This window comes from Protomyctophum bolini (assembly GCF_963924005.1).
Source record: "Protomyctophum bolini genome assembly, chromosome: 12".
Classification (NCBI taxonomy): domain Eukaryota; kingdom Metazoa; phylum Chordata; class Actinopteri; order Myctophiformes; family Myctophidae; genus Protomyctophum; species Protomyctophum bolini.
In genome coordinates, this window is record NC_137873.1 from 19,037,528 (window position 1) to 19,057,073 (window position 19,546).

The 19,546-nt window shown below is 42.6% G+C and overlaps 2 protein-coding genes across 2 annotated transcripts in view; one reads left to right on the forward strand and one right to left on the reverse strand.

The window, feature by feature from the left end:
* Positions 1 to 8,686, reverse strand: part of LOC308326132 (apolipophorins) — a gene marked incomplete at its 5' end in the record, with an annotated part of 37,172 nt that extends 28,486 nt beyond the window's left edge. Inside the window, 11 exons of the mRNA XM_080778939.1 lie at positions 363 to 548; positions 1,280 to 1,445; positions 2,997 to 3,100; positions 4,421 to 4,563; positions 5,683 to 5,860; positions 6,168 to 6,305; positions 6,632 to 6,797; positions 7,456 to 7,526; positions 7,630 to 7,796; positions 8,159 to 8,192; positions 8,561 to 8,686. Of these exons, the coding sequence (XP_080635065.1) occupies positions 363 to 548; positions 1,280 to 1,445; positions 2,997 to 3,100; positions 4,421 to 4,563; positions 5,683 to 5,860; positions 6,168 to 6,305; positions 6,632 to 6,797; positions 7,456 to 7,526; positions 7,630 to 7,796; positions 8,159 to 8,192; positions 8,561 to 8,686 (1,479 nt within the window). The remainder of the gene's footprint in view (positions 1 to 362; positions 549 to 1,279; positions 1,446 to 2,996; positions 3,101 to 4,420; positions 4,564 to 5,682; positions 5,861 to 6,167; positions 6,306 to 6,631; positions 6,798 to 7,455; positions 7,527 to 7,629; positions 7,797 to 8,158; positions 8,193 to 8,560) is intronic.
* Positions 8,687 to 12,594: 3,908 nt separating this feature from the next.
* On the forward strand, positions 12,595 to 19,538 carry LOC308325610 (Krueppel-like factor 9). The gene is made up of 2 exons (XM_080778150.1): positions 12,595 to 13,539; positions 15,549 to 19,538. The coding sequence occupies exons 1-2, from the start codon at positions 12,984 to 12,986 to the stop codon at positions 15,821 to 15,823; spliced, it is 831 nt and encodes a 276-aa protein (XP_080634276.1). The 5' UTR covers positions 12,595 to 12,983; the 3' UTR covers positions 15,824 to 19,538.
* Positions 19,539 to 19,546: the final 8 nt, after the last annotated feature.

The window sequence follows — 19,546 nt, forward strand, 5'->3', positions numbered from 1 at the left end:
ATATGTCCCAAACACCTCAGGTCTTTTAGTGCTGACCTGCTCAAAGTGCCTTCAAGAGCATATATTAAAAAAAACATGGTTTTGCACTATTCATTTTTGCTATTATTTAAATGTTGTTTTATGCTTTTGCTTATGTTTTTTTTTTCTGTATTTTTTAATGATTCTTTGTTATTTTTATTGTTAATCAATACTTTGTAGTTTGTACAGCTGAGAGCTCATAAAACAATTACCATCGCTAACCTAATCCAAACCAAGTTCCTATTTCTACACAAAGAAGGAGCTGGTGCCTCTTACGGAATGGGTTCCCAGATTGCCATCCCAATAACATGATGCTGTTTGCGCTATAAGCTACTGTACTGTACCTCCGACACCCTTGTTGGATCCTGTCCCTCACAGCCTTCAGCCAGGATGTCCTCCAGTGCGCGCCTGAAGGTCTGCACCTGAGGGAGGTGAGCGCAGGGGGACTCGGACCTCTGACACAGCTGATAGACCAGAGAGGAGCCGGCCAGCAGAGCCTTGGAGCGCACCTCTGGGATCTCCAACAAAGCCTAAAATATAGACATGCATCGATATGTTTTGCGGATACATTAAGTTGCACATACTTTCTCACAGCTGCGGAATGTTACCATAAGCATTGTGTACTAAAGTATATCATTGCTGTCGGGCAGAAACCTCTTTATATCTCCATATTCTAATTCAAAAAAAAATATTTGAATCCAGAACAAACTGTTTTGGACATGAGGTTTGAGGTTTCCAACCGACAGAGACAATATTACTGATATGTATTCTGAAGCAGTCTTTTAAGCTGTCAAAATACATAATGGCCCGGGCCGCAGCTGAGCGGTCCAATCCAGCCTGACGGCGTGCCACGGGTTCGAGTCCCGGGCCCATCAGCCTTTGCCGCGTGTCTTCCCCCCCCATCTCTCTCCCCCTTTCCTGTCACATTACTGTACCCTATCAATTAAAGGCAAAAAAGCCATTAAAAAAAAGAAAAGGAAAGAAAGAAAATACATACATACATACATTATGCACACAATGGCAAAAACATGATAGCAGATAGACAAGATCACAACAACACGTTGCGAGCTTGTCTATTGGAAATTTTCAGCGAATAAATTCAATCTAGAGTGAAAACAGAAATGTCACTGGTCACTCTGTGGGACTCTTTAACGACGTATGGGGTTTAAGTGGTTAAAACATAGAATCCAAAATGTGCTGTTAAAAAAACGATTCATGAGAAACACGAGACATGAGAAAACGAGGTAACGATCTTCCTTACGTTGATGGAGTGGATGATCCGAGGAGACGGACGGGGGATCAGGGCGAAGGTGCTGAGGTAGGAATGGGCCTGGTCCGGTTCTATCTCCCTGTTCTGGATCAGATCACACAGCAGTAGGATGCAGTTCTCTGAACCGCAGGCTGGTAGTGCATCCAACAGAGGCTGCCTGTCTCCACAAAACACACCCATTTAGACCTGAGGACGATTCTACAAATGCCTTCTAAACCCATGTTTCTCAATCATTTTCAAGTCAATGACCCCAAAATTATATGTAATTGGCCCCATATGAAAATATTGTTCCAGGGACCTCCCCAGAAGCAAAGATTTGAGTTAAAAACGTTCACTTTGAAATAATATACTGTATATATTCAAGATTTGTACCACATTTTCACGTTTTATTTATTTTATTTTATCATTAACATGGTGAATCACATCTTGATGACATCATCAAGATGTAATTCACCATGTTAATGATTTTTGTCAGACCTCCAGTTCTAGGAAACACAATAGTAAAATGTTGAAAATGAGTGGAATGCCCCTTTAACAGAGCGTTACTTACAACTGACAACCTGACAACTTCCAATGCTTCCATTCATACGAGGAAATCAAGAAATCACTTTGGCTTTTCCATTCATAGGAAGAACTTGCGTTAAAATACAACTCTATTATGTTCAAAACGGATCGCTTGTGTAATCTGCCCGCCTCTTAAGAGCACTGCCTGGCTGTCAGCCTGTCACTCAAGACGGCCGTGGGCCTGCGTAGGCCACGTTGTTCTTTTGCGGTCTGGTTCGAAAGCAGGTGTCAGGCCATGGGTAATTGGGTATCCCCAGTTCAAATATGATTATTTTGGCCTGAAAGGTTTGAGAACCTATGTAATATAGGCAAACACTTTTGGAAATAGCCAATCTACAGGCTCACACAATGTTATGTGCTTGCAGGTCAGCTATTTTCCCAAACATCTTAAAGTATAAAATAAGGCTTATAGTAAGTGTTTAATGGCGATTACTTGGATGTGATATTGCAACAGCAATTATGGATTCCTAATGTGGTGATATGGTGTGTTACGCTAATGGCATGCCAATATGTGTAGAAGACAAATGGTTTCACATATAGCCTACGACCTTTATTGATAAAGCTGGGTTGTCATAGCAGCACAGATACTGATACAGGCAGGTGTGCCATTTAGTAAGTAGTAGTGTTACTGACATAGAGTAAAGGCCAAGGACTGGGGGAGAGGACACCATCTTCATTTGGCCTCATCATATGGGTCATGTGTGTCACAGAGGAATTTGAAATGAAGTTGGCCACTGTCCCACATACAGACCGCTCTTTGTGCAAAGACTTGGCCAGAGGCTGTGTACGTTTCTCATTACAACCCATAAACAAGCATCCTCAAGCAAGCGGCGTTTAATGCATTTAGCCCAGCCCAGCGCAAGGTAAATCATTTATAGTGTGACACAGTGGAGAAACATGTCATCGAACCAGTTCCAGTTAGGATGGAGAGAAATCCTCTGAAGAAAAAGAAAACATGCGCTATTACACTTTTAACTGACTAAAGCCTGATTTAAAGACTGGTGTTGCGTGCCGTAAATAGCAGATGTACAAGCTCACAACGCATCACAAATGTGACACGTTGTAAGCTTGTACATCTGCTAGAGAGAGAGAGAGAGAGAGAGAGAGAGAGAGAGAGAGAGAGAGAGAGAGAGGAAACACTGACCAGTCATTGCGACACTTAAAAGAGGCCTCTTGCCACAGAGTGTTGAGCTGGGAAAGGGACAGATCTCTCAGCTGGAAGGCTAGATGAAGAAACTGCTGTGACGTCTGTGAACAGATCAGACAACATACAGGCGTGGTTCATAACAACATCCAAATGTAGACGTCAAGACTGCGTCGCATTATTCAATCAATCAAACATTGGATGTCTGCCAAATCGAAACCAGTATGTGAACTAAAACAACCCGACATACATCTGCGAACATTCATTCACCCCATTAATCATCTGATCTCCAAAGCGTAATGCTTAATTTAAACTTCTCTGCACAACACCGTCATAAGACGAGGTATGAATCAGGCTTTAACCGATCAAAGAGAGTAGGGGGGGTTCTGGGTTTGAGGGGTTGCCAGATTGGGCCCTTTCACACTTCTCCTAGATAAACAGACTTTAATGATGTTTGCCAGATTGGGTTTGACTAAACTCTTGTGTGAGTGAGGAATTAAAAGCATTGGCTCGGGACACAGCGAAGCCACAAGGGAAGTGAAACTGCACCGTGCAAACACGATACACACAGGCCAACGTCTGTCTGGCAGGGGATGGACTACTTGAAGAAAGCCCTTTGGGCTTGTGAAAGGGACTAACACTGTAGATATGTTTAGCCTATAGGCATGAGAAATTCAAAGGTTTGTTGTTTTGAGTATTTCAGACTTGGGGGACCCCCCAAGTCGTAGTGGTGCATGGCCCATTGCAAAATGGCTTAAACAGAAAAGATGATCTACAAGCTCACAACACCTCACACCTCAACACCTCACAATGCGACAAGTATTATTTAAGCTTGTAGATCAGCACTTTCCTTGATTTTTGAGTTTATGGACTTTAATGTTTGTTTAGGGCACTAAATGTCGACGTAAGACCGTCATGAGGCCGATATAAATACAGTGGGTGAGCGCCCCTCACTTCACAGAAGTGTGTTTTTAAGGAGCGCTAGACCCTCCTATAAACAGATTTTGTCCCCACACGTCTCAAGATTTGCCATTGACCACGGTAAGAGAATTCCTGTCAAATGTCTGCTAAATTTTGTCCCCACCCGTCTCCAGTTTTGCCATTGACAATGAACGGAGAAATGACGTCAGAATTCCGCTAAATATGACTTAAATGAAACAACAAAACTAAACTAAATTAAACGCCATTAACAAACATTGTATCATGGTTAAATGATAATAACATAAATTGATGTACGATAACAAGAGTGCCCCTAATTTCACGCGGGTGTGATTTTTTGTAATAGACCAGCACTGAATTTGAGTAAAGGTTTTACATAAGCCTATATGTTATATAGCCCTGGCTGCTGTCCTATTCTGACAAATTGTGATGAAACTTTATCAAATACTTACGTGGGGATCATGTAAAAGGATTGAGTCCTATACCTGCTGCTGGTCTGAGGTGAGACCACATAACATCCGGACTGTTTGGCTGGCCTGCTGAGGTGTGGACCCCTTGCCTCTGACTGGCCCTGCACTTCCGTCCTCCTCAAACTGCAGGCCTGTGGGTTCACCTGGACCTGGAGAATCTGACACAGCAAGAAAAGGGAAGAGACTTTTACAGATGCAACATGGAATTTATTTTTAGGAATAAAATATAATTTTAAGCTAACCCCCAATACAATATCACTAGTATATCTGCAGTGGTCGGAGGTGGTCTATCTACTCTTCCGGTAAGGAATTTAGACCCTGGTGTCAAGTAGGAGACCTACTGGTTGACAGGGAGTACTGCCATGAAGCTCACACGCGCAATATCTCCCCTGCATGGTCAAGCATGAGCGGTGGTCTCCGAGGTGGGAAAACGCTGTCATGAAATTGAAACGTATGGATTGTCGCTTTAACGTCCAAACCGCCACTGGATCGTACTCCGAATGGGCTGTTAAGATAATACTGTATACTTTAGACTAGTGTAAAGTGCAACAGGGTTGAGGTTTTAATGATTCATTGGTTGGATATGGCACTGCATACTGTGGGGACTGAAAGGTTTTAATGCGTTTTAATGTCTCTCTACTGACAGAGAGGAATGATTACATGCATGATGTTCTACCACAATAAAGATTGCAGAGCATAGTGTCCAATGTGTCTACTTCAGATAACTTTAACTCAGATAGTGTCTACTTCAGATACCTTTATTGACCTTCAACCAGTAATGTCCTACCGGACACCGGGATCTAAATGTCTCAATGGAAGAGTAGAGAGACTAAACAATGCAGATGTTATGGTTATATTGCATTAACAAAAAACTAGCTACTGTCCTCAAACTAAAATATATTCATCATAGCCTATAGCCTAATTTATTACTTTCCACTATGCTACCTTGTCACACTGACTGTTGTTCTACCCAAATGTTGGTTGAAATTCTGATAGTTTTAGTGAGCAACTCAGTCAGTATAAATTAGATAGGTATAGGGTGGAAACCTCATATGTCCAAAACTGTTACTTTTCAGGATTCTAATTCAAAAATAGCAAAAGTACCAGATCTACAAGCTCAAAACTTGTGTGTACCTGCTACTTTTTATACTTTTGTGTGACGCTGTAGTATGGTCAAATAGGCAAAAAGGATACATTATGGACTTATGGAGACAAAAGGTTTCTGTACGACAGCAACGATATTAGAGTTATACATGCCAGGTAAAGCACACACTAACCTAGTCCTGGAGGTGTCCCTGTCTGAGCTCGGAGCAGGACCAGAGAAGACACTGTTTGTGTCTTCATCACTCCTGTTGCCGCTGACAGCGTTACGATGGAGACAGCTTCTGTACAGTTGACCTCCTCCATGACTGCAGTCCCATGGCGCTGAGCACACTGGATCTTGGACTCCACTGTCTGGGCACAACAGAGACAGCCAAGATTCTGTCATAACGCGTTCATAACAAATATTGTCTGGAAACCTCATATGTCCAAAACTGTTACTTTTCAGGATTAAAAAAGTAGCGGATCTGCTACTTTTTATGCTTTGTGGGATACAAGATAGTACAGGGTATTGATTTATGAAAAAACCCACAAAAGGTTAGAAAGCTATGATAGCACCAATGTGTTGTGAGCTTGTACATTGGCTATTTTCGCAGAATCAGACGGAATCAGTATTCTAACTTGCATTTTTTTATTATAAGAAAAGGGGCGGGAGGCTCACAGCGTCTTCAGTAAGAAGCGTAGCATGGGGCCAGAAGTCATCCAGTCTGTGCTGTTGACATTGTTTGAGGTCCCGTGTCTTCAACAGCAGGGGCCCTCGCCTCTCGTACCTACTCATGCAGGTCCCGTACACATCAGTCTGAGGAGGAAGAGAGACAGTGCGAGCTATTTACCCTGCGCACATACTGCATGATACAGGGGGCATCGATCTTATCTTATCTTATCAGACCCACTCCTCTCCCTTTTCCGTGAGTCTCTGCCTCAACCCTTTCTTTATTGTGTGTGTTTTGCACAGTCTTTAGTTTTACACTAAAGACTGTGTAAAACTAAACCATGACAGATAGGGCTGTAATATAGTCGATGAATCGATTAGTTAATTACCGGTAACTTATTTGCCACATACAGTACAATCACAAACAGCAGAGGGAGCTCCATTTATCGCATCCGTGTCCAGTCCACCCTCACCTCTTCTGTTACTTCCTGTTGGGCAGACATGTGCGACGTCTGGAGCATGCTCAGTACTGCTCTCTTGATGTTGAGGGCCCACACCTGCTCCCCCTCCTGTGGACAAAGGGCTGTGACCTTTCCCCCCTGCAGGGAGAACTTGAGGCGCGTCCTCTCCAGCGCCTCCCTGGGAAACAAAAACACCAGATGACCCCCCCTGACCCACTCCAAGACAAGACCCCAGATGACCCCCCCTGTCCCGCTCCAAGACAAGACCCCAGACTGTGACAGGGAAGTTGTCTGAACAGAGCATCACATTCATAGGACAATGCTTGTAGCGTTTCCAAATGATTTGAGCTTATATACACACATAAAGCACAGGACAAGACCTGGAATAGACAATAACATGCATGAAACTGAAGTGATAGTACAGAGAGGAAACAAAAGTAAGTAAGAAAGTAACAAATACTCACACAAACATACATTATTATATAGTATATCATTGCTATCAGGCAAACTTTGTATATCCATATTAAAATTTGGATTACATTTTTTTCTTAAATGAACCTCTACTTCATCATACTAATGTGTCACACAAAAGTAGCAATAAGTAAAACTAGTTAAGTGTGTTAAGAGCGTTTCTTTAATATTTAACCAATGTGAAGTATTAATAAGTGCTTTTGACTAAATAATACCGGCATTGGAGCCATTGGAACACAGGTTCTATTTTGTAATTCCTAAAAACTAACGGTTTTGGACATGAGGTTTGACTGACTGACTGACTGACTGACTGACTCTCACACACACACACACACACACACACACCCTTTATAACACAGCATTACCTCAAACTCTTCAAGCGCTGCACTGAATGTTCCTTCTGGGGGGAAAGACGCTTTATCTGGGGATTCCTAATCTAGAGAGTAAACAATAAACATACAAGCTCATCACATTTAGTACGTTTTGTATGTTGAGTACTACTACTTTGTTTTTTTAACAATTTTGTCCAAAATGCTGACCTGCATCATTAAATGACACTTGGAGATCACATCGATGTCAACTACACAGTCGAGAGCCAGGCCGTTCCGACCAGAGTTCGAGCCGTGCAGAGTTGTGGCTATCGTACTGCTGTACCTGTATGTATATCTCACCCCTTGCTGATAGGAAAGCTCAGGGTAAGGTAACCCTATGGACGCGAATGGATAGAAAACAATCAGAGAAAAATGCATGCACTGTAATTCGTAATGTAGCCTACTGTATAATATTGTTGCTGTCGGGCAGAATCCTCATATCTCCTTATTCTAACTTTTTGTTTTTTCGAAAGATATATACCCTGCAAAAGTTGATCATACTACAGCATCAAAAGTAGCTGATCCGCAAGCCTGAAAGGTGGTGCAAAGCAACACGTTTTGAGCTTGTAGATCTGCTGCTTTTGCTGTGTTTGAATTTCTGAACAGTAACAGTTACAGACATTATGAGGTTTCCAACCGACAGTTGTCATAATTTGTCACAAAACATGCAATAGTGTAATAATCCTGCAGCTCTCACCGGCACAACTGGAATCACAAAGATGAGGTTCCACCTGAAAGCAATCACTTACTACACGGAAACACAAGTACAGAAATCTTCACAAAATCTTTCAATCGCATGAGATGTTTTAAGTGAATGCTCACAGCCACATCACAATTCTGCTTAGTTCAGTTAATTAATGCCACCTGTTGCATGAACAACTAGCCATAATATCCTCAGTATTCATTTCCATTAATAACTCTGAGACTGTACAAATGAAACCAAATGGACAAATGACATTTGTACAGTCGCAAAGTTAAACTGACACAGGACGCTACAAAAAACACTGAAAACTTACCACGTAGAAGAAGAGATGCAAATGAAAGACATGCAAAATGAAGTAATAACAAGGACTTGGCCATGGCTAGCCCTGAGTTATACTGCAGCCCTGGCTGCCTTCAGGATGTCTCCTCCAACATGTAAGGAACTGGTGGTGAACCAGGCTCTGTTCACAGCAAGTGAATGACCATGCTTGTATGTGGACTTTCCTCCACCAGTGTGACCCATACTGCTCACAGCATCCAATCAGGAAATACTTTTCGAGCTGTAGCTACAAACACACTGGGCCAATCACTTGACACAACACTGGATCCCCACTAAAGGGAGGTCCCCCCTTACTTGAACAGGGAACCACTGACTGAAAGAACACACAAAAAAACCACACATGGTTTGGGAGTTCCACGTTATTGCAGAAACAATCTGGGAGCCCATTCGGTTAAAAATAAATGGAAAAATGAAATCCCCCTTTGTTTTTGCCTCCTTCCTTTTTTGTGTAGAATCAGGAAATCGGTTTGGGTCCTCCACTTTACAATGTAGGCATTTAGCAGATGCTCTTAATACATTAATAATACAGAGCGACTTACAGTAAGCAAGAAGAACACATGGTAATACATAAAATACATACAAAAAAAGAATTGTCATCAAGAATCATAAGGAAGCTATAAACCTAGCTTCCTTATGATGATGGGGGGGGATCAGACTTTGAAGATATTGGGGGTGCCATACCTTTGGTTGCTTCAAAGGCCAGCATCAGTGTTTTGTACTCCGTGTGTGCAGCAACCGGAAGCCAATGGAGGGAGCTTGTGGAACTTGTGGAAATTTAATAAAATACTTATAAAAAGGAGAAGGGGGCAGACGTGAGAATTTTGGCTGGTTGAAGACCAAGGGAGGAGAAAGTGGAGAAGAGCTTCCTTGGGTTAGATTTAGAGGTACATGATTGGATTTTGGTGTGGTAGAAAGAGGATTTAGCAGTGGATAGTGAGAGGGAGAAAGCAGAATGGAGTGAAAGTGGTAAAGGTCATCTGGTGTCTTACGGAGACTTACGCCACTTCCTTTCGGCTGCCTTGAGAGGTGTTCGTTCAGCTCTGAGGGTTTCAGATAACCAGGGAGCCGGTGGACATGGGCCAGTGGTCCACTTCCTCCCGAGTGCTTCTGTGTTAGTTTATTCCTACTAACAACAACAAACACTACATGCTTAAAGGACGGGAACCCCTTTTTTTGGTGGTTTGAACCTTCTAGACGGGAACTCCTTTTGGGGTTCTTGTTGCAATGTCTATATAGCAGCATAACATTTTTGTAATTTTAGAATAAATATTTGACGTTTTTCAAAAAAATTGGTCAGGATTTAGAAAGCATTTTTAGAATCTGCCTCAGTCCTAAATGGGTTAAGGCAGTTCTGCTAACAGGTGAATCTACCTGTTAGCAGAATTTGTCTTGGTCTTGAGAGATCAGAAATCACCAAATGTAAAGGAGGCTGATGTTCAGTCTATCACACAGACAACAGTCTTGCATGACAAACCTCCAAAAGATTCTGGGAGCATTTTGAGGCCCGACACACGCACGCATGCATGCGCACACACACCTCAAATGCCCTTAAAACAAGGCTCCAGACTTCACAAAACAAACTGGTCAGGTTACTACTTGTCCTCACTCCCCGAACCCACCTCATCCCTGCCCATTTTGATAGGCTGGAATGGCTTAGAGTTGACGACAGAGTACAGCATCTTACAATGGGTCTGGTCCACAAGATTCATTACACAACCAAGATACCCATGTACCTGTCCTGTATAAATACTTGATTAATGTCAACGAAGTCCACAACTAAATTTATTTCACTCCTATGCCACCAAAATGTGGAATGCCCTACCAACAGTCATTAAGACATGCAAATCTCTTCAAAACCGCTCTCAACGGCTGCAATTCTAAACTGGCCCCCGGAAATTCTGAATCCCCACCCACCCCCTTTTCCCCTCGCTGTATATTTTCCTCTTTTTACCTCCTCTATAATGATTTCCTGTTATTGGCTATATAGAAGTGTATATTTGTACGTCTAAATGTTACTATGAATTGAAAATGGTGGACCCTCTGTCGTCCACTCACAGTTGACAGTTTTTGTATTGAGTTGTACTTGAAATTTACTGTAATTCTGCAAACTGTTAATAAATACTTCAATCAATAAATCAATTTGACGTTAATGACCATAGTTAAATAATACTGAATGGCATACAACCTTAAAGAAGCCCTTAAATAAGTCCATTCATAAACTTCAACACCAACAGTGAGAGCACAAGAACAAAGAAACAGTTGGCATAGGTGAGTATGAGCAAAGAGAGACACCTAGTGTCCATGCATGTCCATTTGATTTGAGGAAAAGTGATTTTGACATTATTTTGGTTTATGGTTATTCATAATACAGTATATAGTCATAACAAATAGTGTACTTGACTGCAAATTAAATTTCAGGTACAATACAATACTTGAGTGTTTCCACTTTTGATACTTTTACTCCACTATATCTCAGAGGTTAATATAGTTGATACTTTTTACTCAGCTACAATTGAACAGCTTTACCTTATATGATAGGTTAATCTATTCAGCAGCATTAAAATCAGCCCCAACTTTACCAGCTTCCATTTTTTTAAGTGGTGATGAATTAATTTCTAATATCCTACAGCAGGTAATTACTAATTACGCATTACTAATTCAGTTGCCTCTTCGTCTTGATTATATTTCCAGATAATTTCACTCATGTTGAATTCTTTGTCGCCATCGCGTTAAGGATATCGCCACAGGACGAGTCACAACCCACATAGGCATGGGCCATGTGTCGTGACCTTAGACTAGGGAAGGCTAGGCTATATATTAATTTATACTCTAAGTTCGTCGTGACATGGGCTGGCCCTGTTGGGACTGGGGGTGGGAGGAGGTGTTGGAGTGGACCTCTGGAGTGGACACATGGGAGGCTGCTTCGGCAGCGTGTTGGATAATTCCTGGTATTCCTAATTCCTGGTTGGCTAATTTCCTGGTATTCCTTAGATTTTTTTCCTTCTTTTTAATCATGGCCCACATTTTGACACCCTTATATAACCTTTATTTAAACCAGTAAAAACATGGCTGAACTCTCTTTTTCAAGAATGAACTCGTCTACTCCCATGGTTCACATGTTCAGGGCTAGAACTCGCCAAGAGGCAGATAATAACAGACACAGAGCACGATACGACAGCCATATAACAGACTAATGAAATGACTCACACGAGTAGTAGTATACCTAAATAGCCAGCCTGGTTCTGCAAGTAGGCTATATTTTGAGACGCAAAACGTGTAGGCCTAGTAGTATACTTTTACTTACATTTTGAATGCAGGACTTTTACTTGTAACCGTGTATTTCGACATGTGGTGGTATTGTTGTTACATTTAAGTTAAAGCTACCTGGAGTAGCTTAGGCCTATACTTCTCTTCGACCAGACCACTGATTGTATGTGCCTCTTCTCTTCTCCTCCCCCATCATGAACCCGACAACCCATGCATGCTGCCTTGCTGGCTGGCTGCTGCTATGCCTACCCGACCGACTTTCCACCGTGCACGACCCGCCCCGCCCCTGGGGTCCACCACGCCCAGCCCGCAACGTCAGTCGTGCGCTTATGTCGTGCGTGCGTGCGCAGTGGGTGGTGGAAAGTAACTGAGTACATTTACTGTCTGCACTTCATTTTTCTTGAGTATTTCAATTTTGTCAATAGGCTACTGTCTGTACTCTTCTACTAGCTACGTCTCAATAGGATAAATACTTTTACTCTGCTACAATTATTTGTCATTTAGGCTTTGTAGTATATTTTGATGAATATTACAAAACATATAGGCTACTGTACCCATAACCCTTAAGGTATGATTTATCCTTCTGCTATTCATTTATTTTTGTAGGCCATTCAAAATGTACTCGAGTAGTTGCAACAGAGTATTTCTACATTGTGGGTGGTATTGCTATTTTTACTTGCGTAAAAATAAGCTGAGTACTTCTTCCAGCACTGTTTCGTGCGTGTTTACAGGGGGTGGGCGTAACCCGCAGTTGAGGTCCACGCCCATCCCGCAACGTCAGTCGTGCGTGTTGTACCGGGGGGGCGTAGGGGGTTGACCGGCTTTCACGACAGACACAATGAACTGAACCGTCGTCCGGACGATGTGAAAAAGAAGAAGCTCTCTCCCAACACACACACGCGCGCATGTGGGACCCGGATCCATCGGCACGTTATTTTTTATTTTGTTAAGTACTTTTTGCCGTAGAGTTTTGTTCTAATAACTCGATTTTTTCATGACTTTGTGCCGGTGAAGAAGGAGAGGGGACTGAGCGAGGAGGAAAACGGGGTCGGATCATCGTCGAGTTTGATCTAAAAACGAGGTCTGAATCGGGACTAGAACGTATAGCCCCTCCTCGAGATTCTAAACAACACCCCCTTTCTTTTTGTTGTCTAACACGAGATTAAAAAAAACCCAACGCGGTCAACAAACGGAAGAATCCAGGTTACAAAACATGTCGATCGCCGCATATTCCGATTATTTCGCCGCGGAGTGTCTGGTGTCGATCTCCACCGGCCCCGTCCTGCACAGACCCACCCCGCTGGCCCCCACCCAGAGGCCCGCTAGCACGCAGCCTGGGCCGGGCCTCGTCCTCCTGGTGGAGCCCGCTGGGGGGGACTCGATGGGGTCGAACGAGGACAGGGAGGTGCGGGAGACGTTGCTGAGGAGGACCATCATGGAGGAGGACGGGGGGACCAACATGCTGACGGTGGCCGGGATCCTCACCGACCTCCACGGCAGCAAGTTCCGGCCCATGTCGGCCTACTCGGAGAGCAGCAACTCGTCCTCGTGCGGCGGGGAGAGCGGCTACACCACGTTGTCTGACTCGACCTCCACGCCGACCATGACCCCCTCCGCCACGCCGATCCCGTCCGCCGGGGGACAGTGGGGGGGCGCGGGAGGAGGGGGACCCCGGTCGCCAGTCAAGCGACACCAGTGCACTTTCGACGGCTGCGACAGAGTTTATGGCAAGTCGTCCCACCTGAAGGCGCACATCAGGACCCACACAGGTGAATTGACGCCTCGTTTTATATTACAGCTGCTACTCCCGTCACAAGACGGCGTCGCTTGCCCACAATATACCCAAGCCGATGCGACACGTTGTCGTCGCCGCGGCTTGACGGTCTGTTCTAGTCGGTATTAAAGCGACCCCCATCGTGTGATGGAGTGTAGCCTGAATTGAGTTTGACGTTTAGTGTTCGGTATGTTTTATTATCATGGTGGAAAAAAGCAACAGCTCCTTTTGGTTGGAAGTTTTCACATAACTTAAACTTTGCCATTATCTGAAATCCTGTGCAAGTATACCCTTTGCTTTTATCCTCAATTACAAAAGTGTATTCCTAACAATAGATGTGTGTGTGGGTGGGTTGATCGCGTTTTACCCGCGAGTTGGTACAATAACTGGTGCTCCAACAAAGAGAAAAACTCTCCTCCTGACAAAGAAGTGAAGGAACAAAAGAATGGGGCTGGACGTGAAGGACGGTGACGAACATCTACATCCACACTGCATTTGCATATGAAGTCAACACAAGACCAAAGCTCCTTTTCCGTCGACGTACTTAATAGTAGTCTAGAATCGGTCCCCTGCGACAGCTAGACGGTTATTGAAAGCCAGCCTCTAATATCCGCCTCTACACCAATCAACCAGATCCGCTATAATCAATCAACAATACTTCCGACATTTATTCATGTGTCAAAGTTGCGTTTCTGAGTTGAACGTTTATCGAGTGATTTATCAATGTGTATTTATATGGTTCGTGATGTATTGCCCCTGTACTTGACCACCTCATCGTGTACACTAGGAGTCTACTGCATGGTTCAGGCCATTACAGGAGGGGATTAAGAGCAGCAAAGCGGTCTGACTGGGTATCAGGGTATTAAAGAAGCCAAGGGAACGCCCACTAAGGCTCGTAGTATGGCAGGCGGTGGCCTGGCTTTATTATAATGTTCAACAACACAGCCTTAAGCGTACGGCTTGTGTGTCCTGTGGTTTCACTGTCAGATTGAAGACGAGAACTATCTTTATACTTAATAATAATGTTATAATTTGGTGTAAGATTCTGCTTGCATCATCCTCCACTCCAGATTCTGTCTGTGTGAACACCTCCCCCCACCACACCCACCTCTGCTCTGAGGCGACTTAAGGACAAGCTAGCTCTGCCTCTGCTCTGCCAGCAGTCGTATTTCTGTCCTCCATTTGTATGTGAAAATAACAAGCTGATTCAGATATTAACACCATCAGTCCAAATGAGCTTGATTTCCTTTCATGTCTCTTTTCTTACTTTTCCTTTTTCTTTTATTTATTTTTTGCAATGACTGCAAAAATTCTGTGCACCCAAATTTCTCAAAGGAAGTGTCATGCTGCAACCAGCAGTGTGTGCTTGTCTCATCAAATCATTATTAAGTTAAGATTATTATCAGTTATATGCTATAGTGTTTAATGTTTGTTGTCCGAACACAAATATGAAATGCTATTGACGATGAATGAAGAATTTACGTCATATGTGTAAGCAAATCGGCTTACATACTTAAATGTATGTCGGTGGGAACCCTTGGCCAATAAGTGAGTGGGACCACCATTCTTGATGATGTACGATGATTAGAGCGCCCCTCACATGCTCAGCTTTGTCTAGCCTCGGTCCCAGCCTCATCTGCGAAGAGAAAAGCTCACAACCTAAGGCAGAGCAGCTGTCGGTCCGGAACATCCGTCGGATGTATTTCCCCCGGATATGATATTTTTCTGACCAATCACAACACATGATGGCTGCATCATGATATCATATGCATCATCCACATAGTTGTCTCATGGACAAATCATTGAAATGCCACTGTCTTTATTATCCATGAGACAAAGTATAGGAATGCTGTAAATCAAATTAGTTATTATCAACAGACATGTCTGTCTCAAGGAGTTGCACCCTGTGTACACTTTAGAAAAAGCTGTTCTTCTTGACATTTGATTATAGCGTAGTTGCATTGCAGTCATTTTTTAACGCCTCTCTCCCCGCTATGGTTCCAGGCGAGAGGCCCTTCCCGTGCACCTGGTCCGACTGTGAGAAGAAGTTTGCCCGCTCCGACGAGCTCGCCCGCCACACCCGCACCCACACGGGAGAGAAGCGCTTCCTGTGCCCGCTGTGCGACAAGCGCTTCATGCGCAGCGACCACCTGATAAAGCACGCCCGTCGCCACCCTGACTTCCAGCCCTCCATGCTGGGACGCAATAAGTCCGCCTGCACCTCCCCCGCCCTCGGGAACCACGGCACCGCCTCCAGCCCGACCATGATGCACCAGTAGGGGGCGGGGCTTGTGTTTTGGGGGTCAGTAGGAGCACATTATGGGTCTGGCGTGGTGTGGGTTCAAGGTAACCAGCTACAATCATATCCACTGGCTAGGAGTAGGACTTAGCATCACTGGGGAGGGTTATGCATTTGTATGTGCACACACTCACACACACAAGGAAATACGTGGGAGCTTGTTGGAGGCATGTAGTTTCATCTCCATCCATCCATATGGTTGAATGACGTGGCGTGTCTGTGGACATGTTCTCCATACAGGCTCTTTTCTCAGAACTATAACTGTAAACACAAACTTGCAGGGATTGTCATTATTTCTGTAAACTGCACATGCATCAGCCAAATGTTTTCTCTTTTCTTTTCTCCCCCTTCTTGTGGTTATTTTTCATAAAAAGGTTATTGGGCTTGATGTTAGATAGTGAGGCGGAGAATGACTAGAAGCTTTTTTTAGCAGCTTTGTTTATTCCATAATACGTTTTTTAGAGGATGCAAACTCCATTTGTTTTTAGTTACTAGGCTATGTTTTGCTTCTTTTTTTCGTATTTAACTCATTGATTTATGCAGGTCACGCTTGACATATTGCTTAAAAGTGGATCAAACTTCAATTATAGACTAGCAGTTTGCACACCTTCCTCGAGTCTAGATCATTTTATCACCCATGAAATGGTGACACATAATACGCGGTTGTATTATGTCTAATACTGATGCAAATGTACATAAGCTTTAAGCTTTTACTGTAGAAATATCTTGAAATGCTACTAGCAGCAGAAGTTAATACGTGATGAATTGTAGTCCTTATATTGGGGGTGACAGTATATGCTTGATAGGATGACATTGCTTGTGAATGTCAAGTGTGTATGTATGTGTTTACGTTATGTTAGAAACAGAACTGGGTGAAAACGTGTATGCTATGGTCTCTCATATTTGAGTGGTGAAACGGTGACATGAGGTGAGCTTGATTTAGCCTTCCATGAATATGGAAAAGATTCATATTCATATGGACCTGGCTCAAAACTAGTAAAACATATTTCATATGCATACTCTGCTGCTTTCAGTGCATCATATGAGGTGCCGCAGTATTTGGCACTGAATTTATGACACGTTTATAGCGTTTCCCATAATAATTTTAGCATTTTCTGGTCTAGGTTAGAATAGAAAATGCCATATTGCGTGTATACAAAAGAAGACTGTTGCTTCTCATCCTGTAGGAGTGAAGTTTTGCAAATTAATGTAAAAGATGTAGAAATTAAAGAATTATATCCAGGTATCCATGATCTTCTAAAAACAAAAAAGGATGCATGCAAGTTGGAACCTAATTAAGCAAGCCTAAAGAATTTCAGTTATTTCACAGCAAAATACTTACAGGTCCACTTGTACACTCCCAGAGTTTAATTAACTTGAGTATTTGACTGTGAGCAGTCTGTTCGAATTAGATGCATCTAACTAGACCTGGTTATATGGAGAGAAGCTTATTGTTTGTTGTTGCCGTTTGTCCAATTAATGGATACGTTAAATCTTTATCTCAGTGATCAATACTTCAGGTAATGCTTAATTTATACTCCGTCATATGACATGCCGTGAGCTATTTTTCGGCTTGCAACACCATCGTATGACAAAGTATAAATCTGGCTTAACTCAAAGCCTTAACCTAATGTCATACCTACTTTAAACCATGTTTACAGCTTAATCATTTCCACAGCTACGTGCCCCCGTCGTGGGCACGTTACAGATACCCATATGCAATATGGCACTTTTTCTTATAGGTGTTGTTTTAAAAGAAATGTGGTTAAATATGTGTGATAGCTTGCAATGTTATTCTACTTCTGCAAGCAAGCACTGTGGAATTTTGATAATGTCTATCTCATTAACCAATGGTTAGTAAAAAAAAAAAACTGACTGCCTTTGTATAAATGCTTTAGGATGCGTGGTAAAAGATTTGGTTGTGTATTTAATTTGGAGTTGATTTTCTTTTGTGTTTAGTCACTCAGGCCAATCTCTACATTTTCACTGTAGTTGATTGTGTGTCACTACCCTTTTTGTTTACTTAAAGTGGAACCTTTCATTTGGTGCTTTCCTAGATCTGTACAAATTGTTTCTTCCACGTTAAGATTGAATGGCGTCATGCTAACGTCTTCCTCTTTTGTATCTCAGACCAACAGATAACAGTTTTGTTTTTTTCTTATTTCATTGAATCGCTGTATGGGATGTATAATTGTATACTCACTGTAATGCAATGCTTTGCAATTTGTACACACTAAAATCCTAAGTGTCATGGGTCCATTTGGTTCCACACTTTGGGGTTATTGACAGAGGATTTTAATGTGCACATTGTACATGTATACACATTTGATTTTCATAAAGGTTGGATCTGTTGATAATAATTGCCGATAGCTGCTGGCAGCTACCTGGAACAAACTCATGGACTGTATAACTGCAAAAGGAACATCTTCCCTTCCTTGGATCTCATTTTGCTGAAGGAAGTGTTTCCTCACTCAGATACTTATCTTGTCAACGCTTTAGTATCACACACAAACTCACACAATAATACTTTACCTCATCCATTTTGTGGAATATCGTCTTCCCTCTGTAAGCTGTCAGAGCTGCAGTGGTGTCCATATAACATCCATCCAGCCCCTCCCTTTAGATAACCTTCTAAAGCCTTTGAGCCTTGGATTTGAGAAATCTTTCTGTGTTGTATGTTCTTCATTTTCCCCTTTTTTTTGCTAAATCTACACTTGTTAGTCCAGCCTTTTTTCTTTACTGTATTCTGTTGTTTACTATTTGTCTGTCGGAGCAGTGCTGGCATCTTGCATAGACCCATGGCCTCATTTACATGCTGCTCCATTGGCCACCTGTGGAGCGGCACATCTGAATTTCCGCCCCCTGTGTGTGTATGGGGGGGGGGGGGGGGGGGGTTGTTGAGGAGGCTGATGCAAATGCCTAGTCTCCACTGGATGAATCCTGTGGTAACAGCCCCTCTAAAAAACTAAATCAAAGCCCGGCGTGGGGGTTTTGCCAAGTGGTAGACTCATTAGCAACATGTGTCATCTCTTTTACAATGGCTCACTGTTTTAAGGGTTCAAGACACTGAGGACTAAAACTAAATGTAGTGTGACGACACCTGTGGGTTGTCCGTCCACTTCGGACCTAGGTATAAAAAAAAAAAGATGTCAGTCCAAATAATGTTTATGTACCATGAATTCTAGCTTGAGCTGAAAAGGCATTATCCAAAATTTAATTTTCTTTCTGCACTGCCAGATTCTTGGAAACAAAACGATCAACCCTCACCACACTAATTCAGATATGCACATTGTACAGAAGAAATGTTTTTAAATTGATGCCTAATTTTTACATTAATAATAATGGATTTGTTTTGAATCCTCTTATCAGAGCTATGGTTAATGCCAGTAGGAGGAACTGTGGAACTAATTTAATACTTGCTGCAATGTGCCGTTTTAAATATTTATCTTTCTCAGGCGTCTTAAGAGTTGAGCGCTGGAATATCACTATTCCCTGTGCGTCACCGAAGTACAAGCAACATGTCCTTTTTTTGTTACGCAGATTAATTTATTACAATTTATCATTTGTGTGGTTTAATTATTCCTTTCATAACTCATTATTTTGTGATATGGAACGCTACAAATATTAAATGGTTCCATTGTTTGCTTGATAAGAAAACCAGTGCTTTTTAAAAAATAAAACAGTCATAAAATCAAGGTGATTG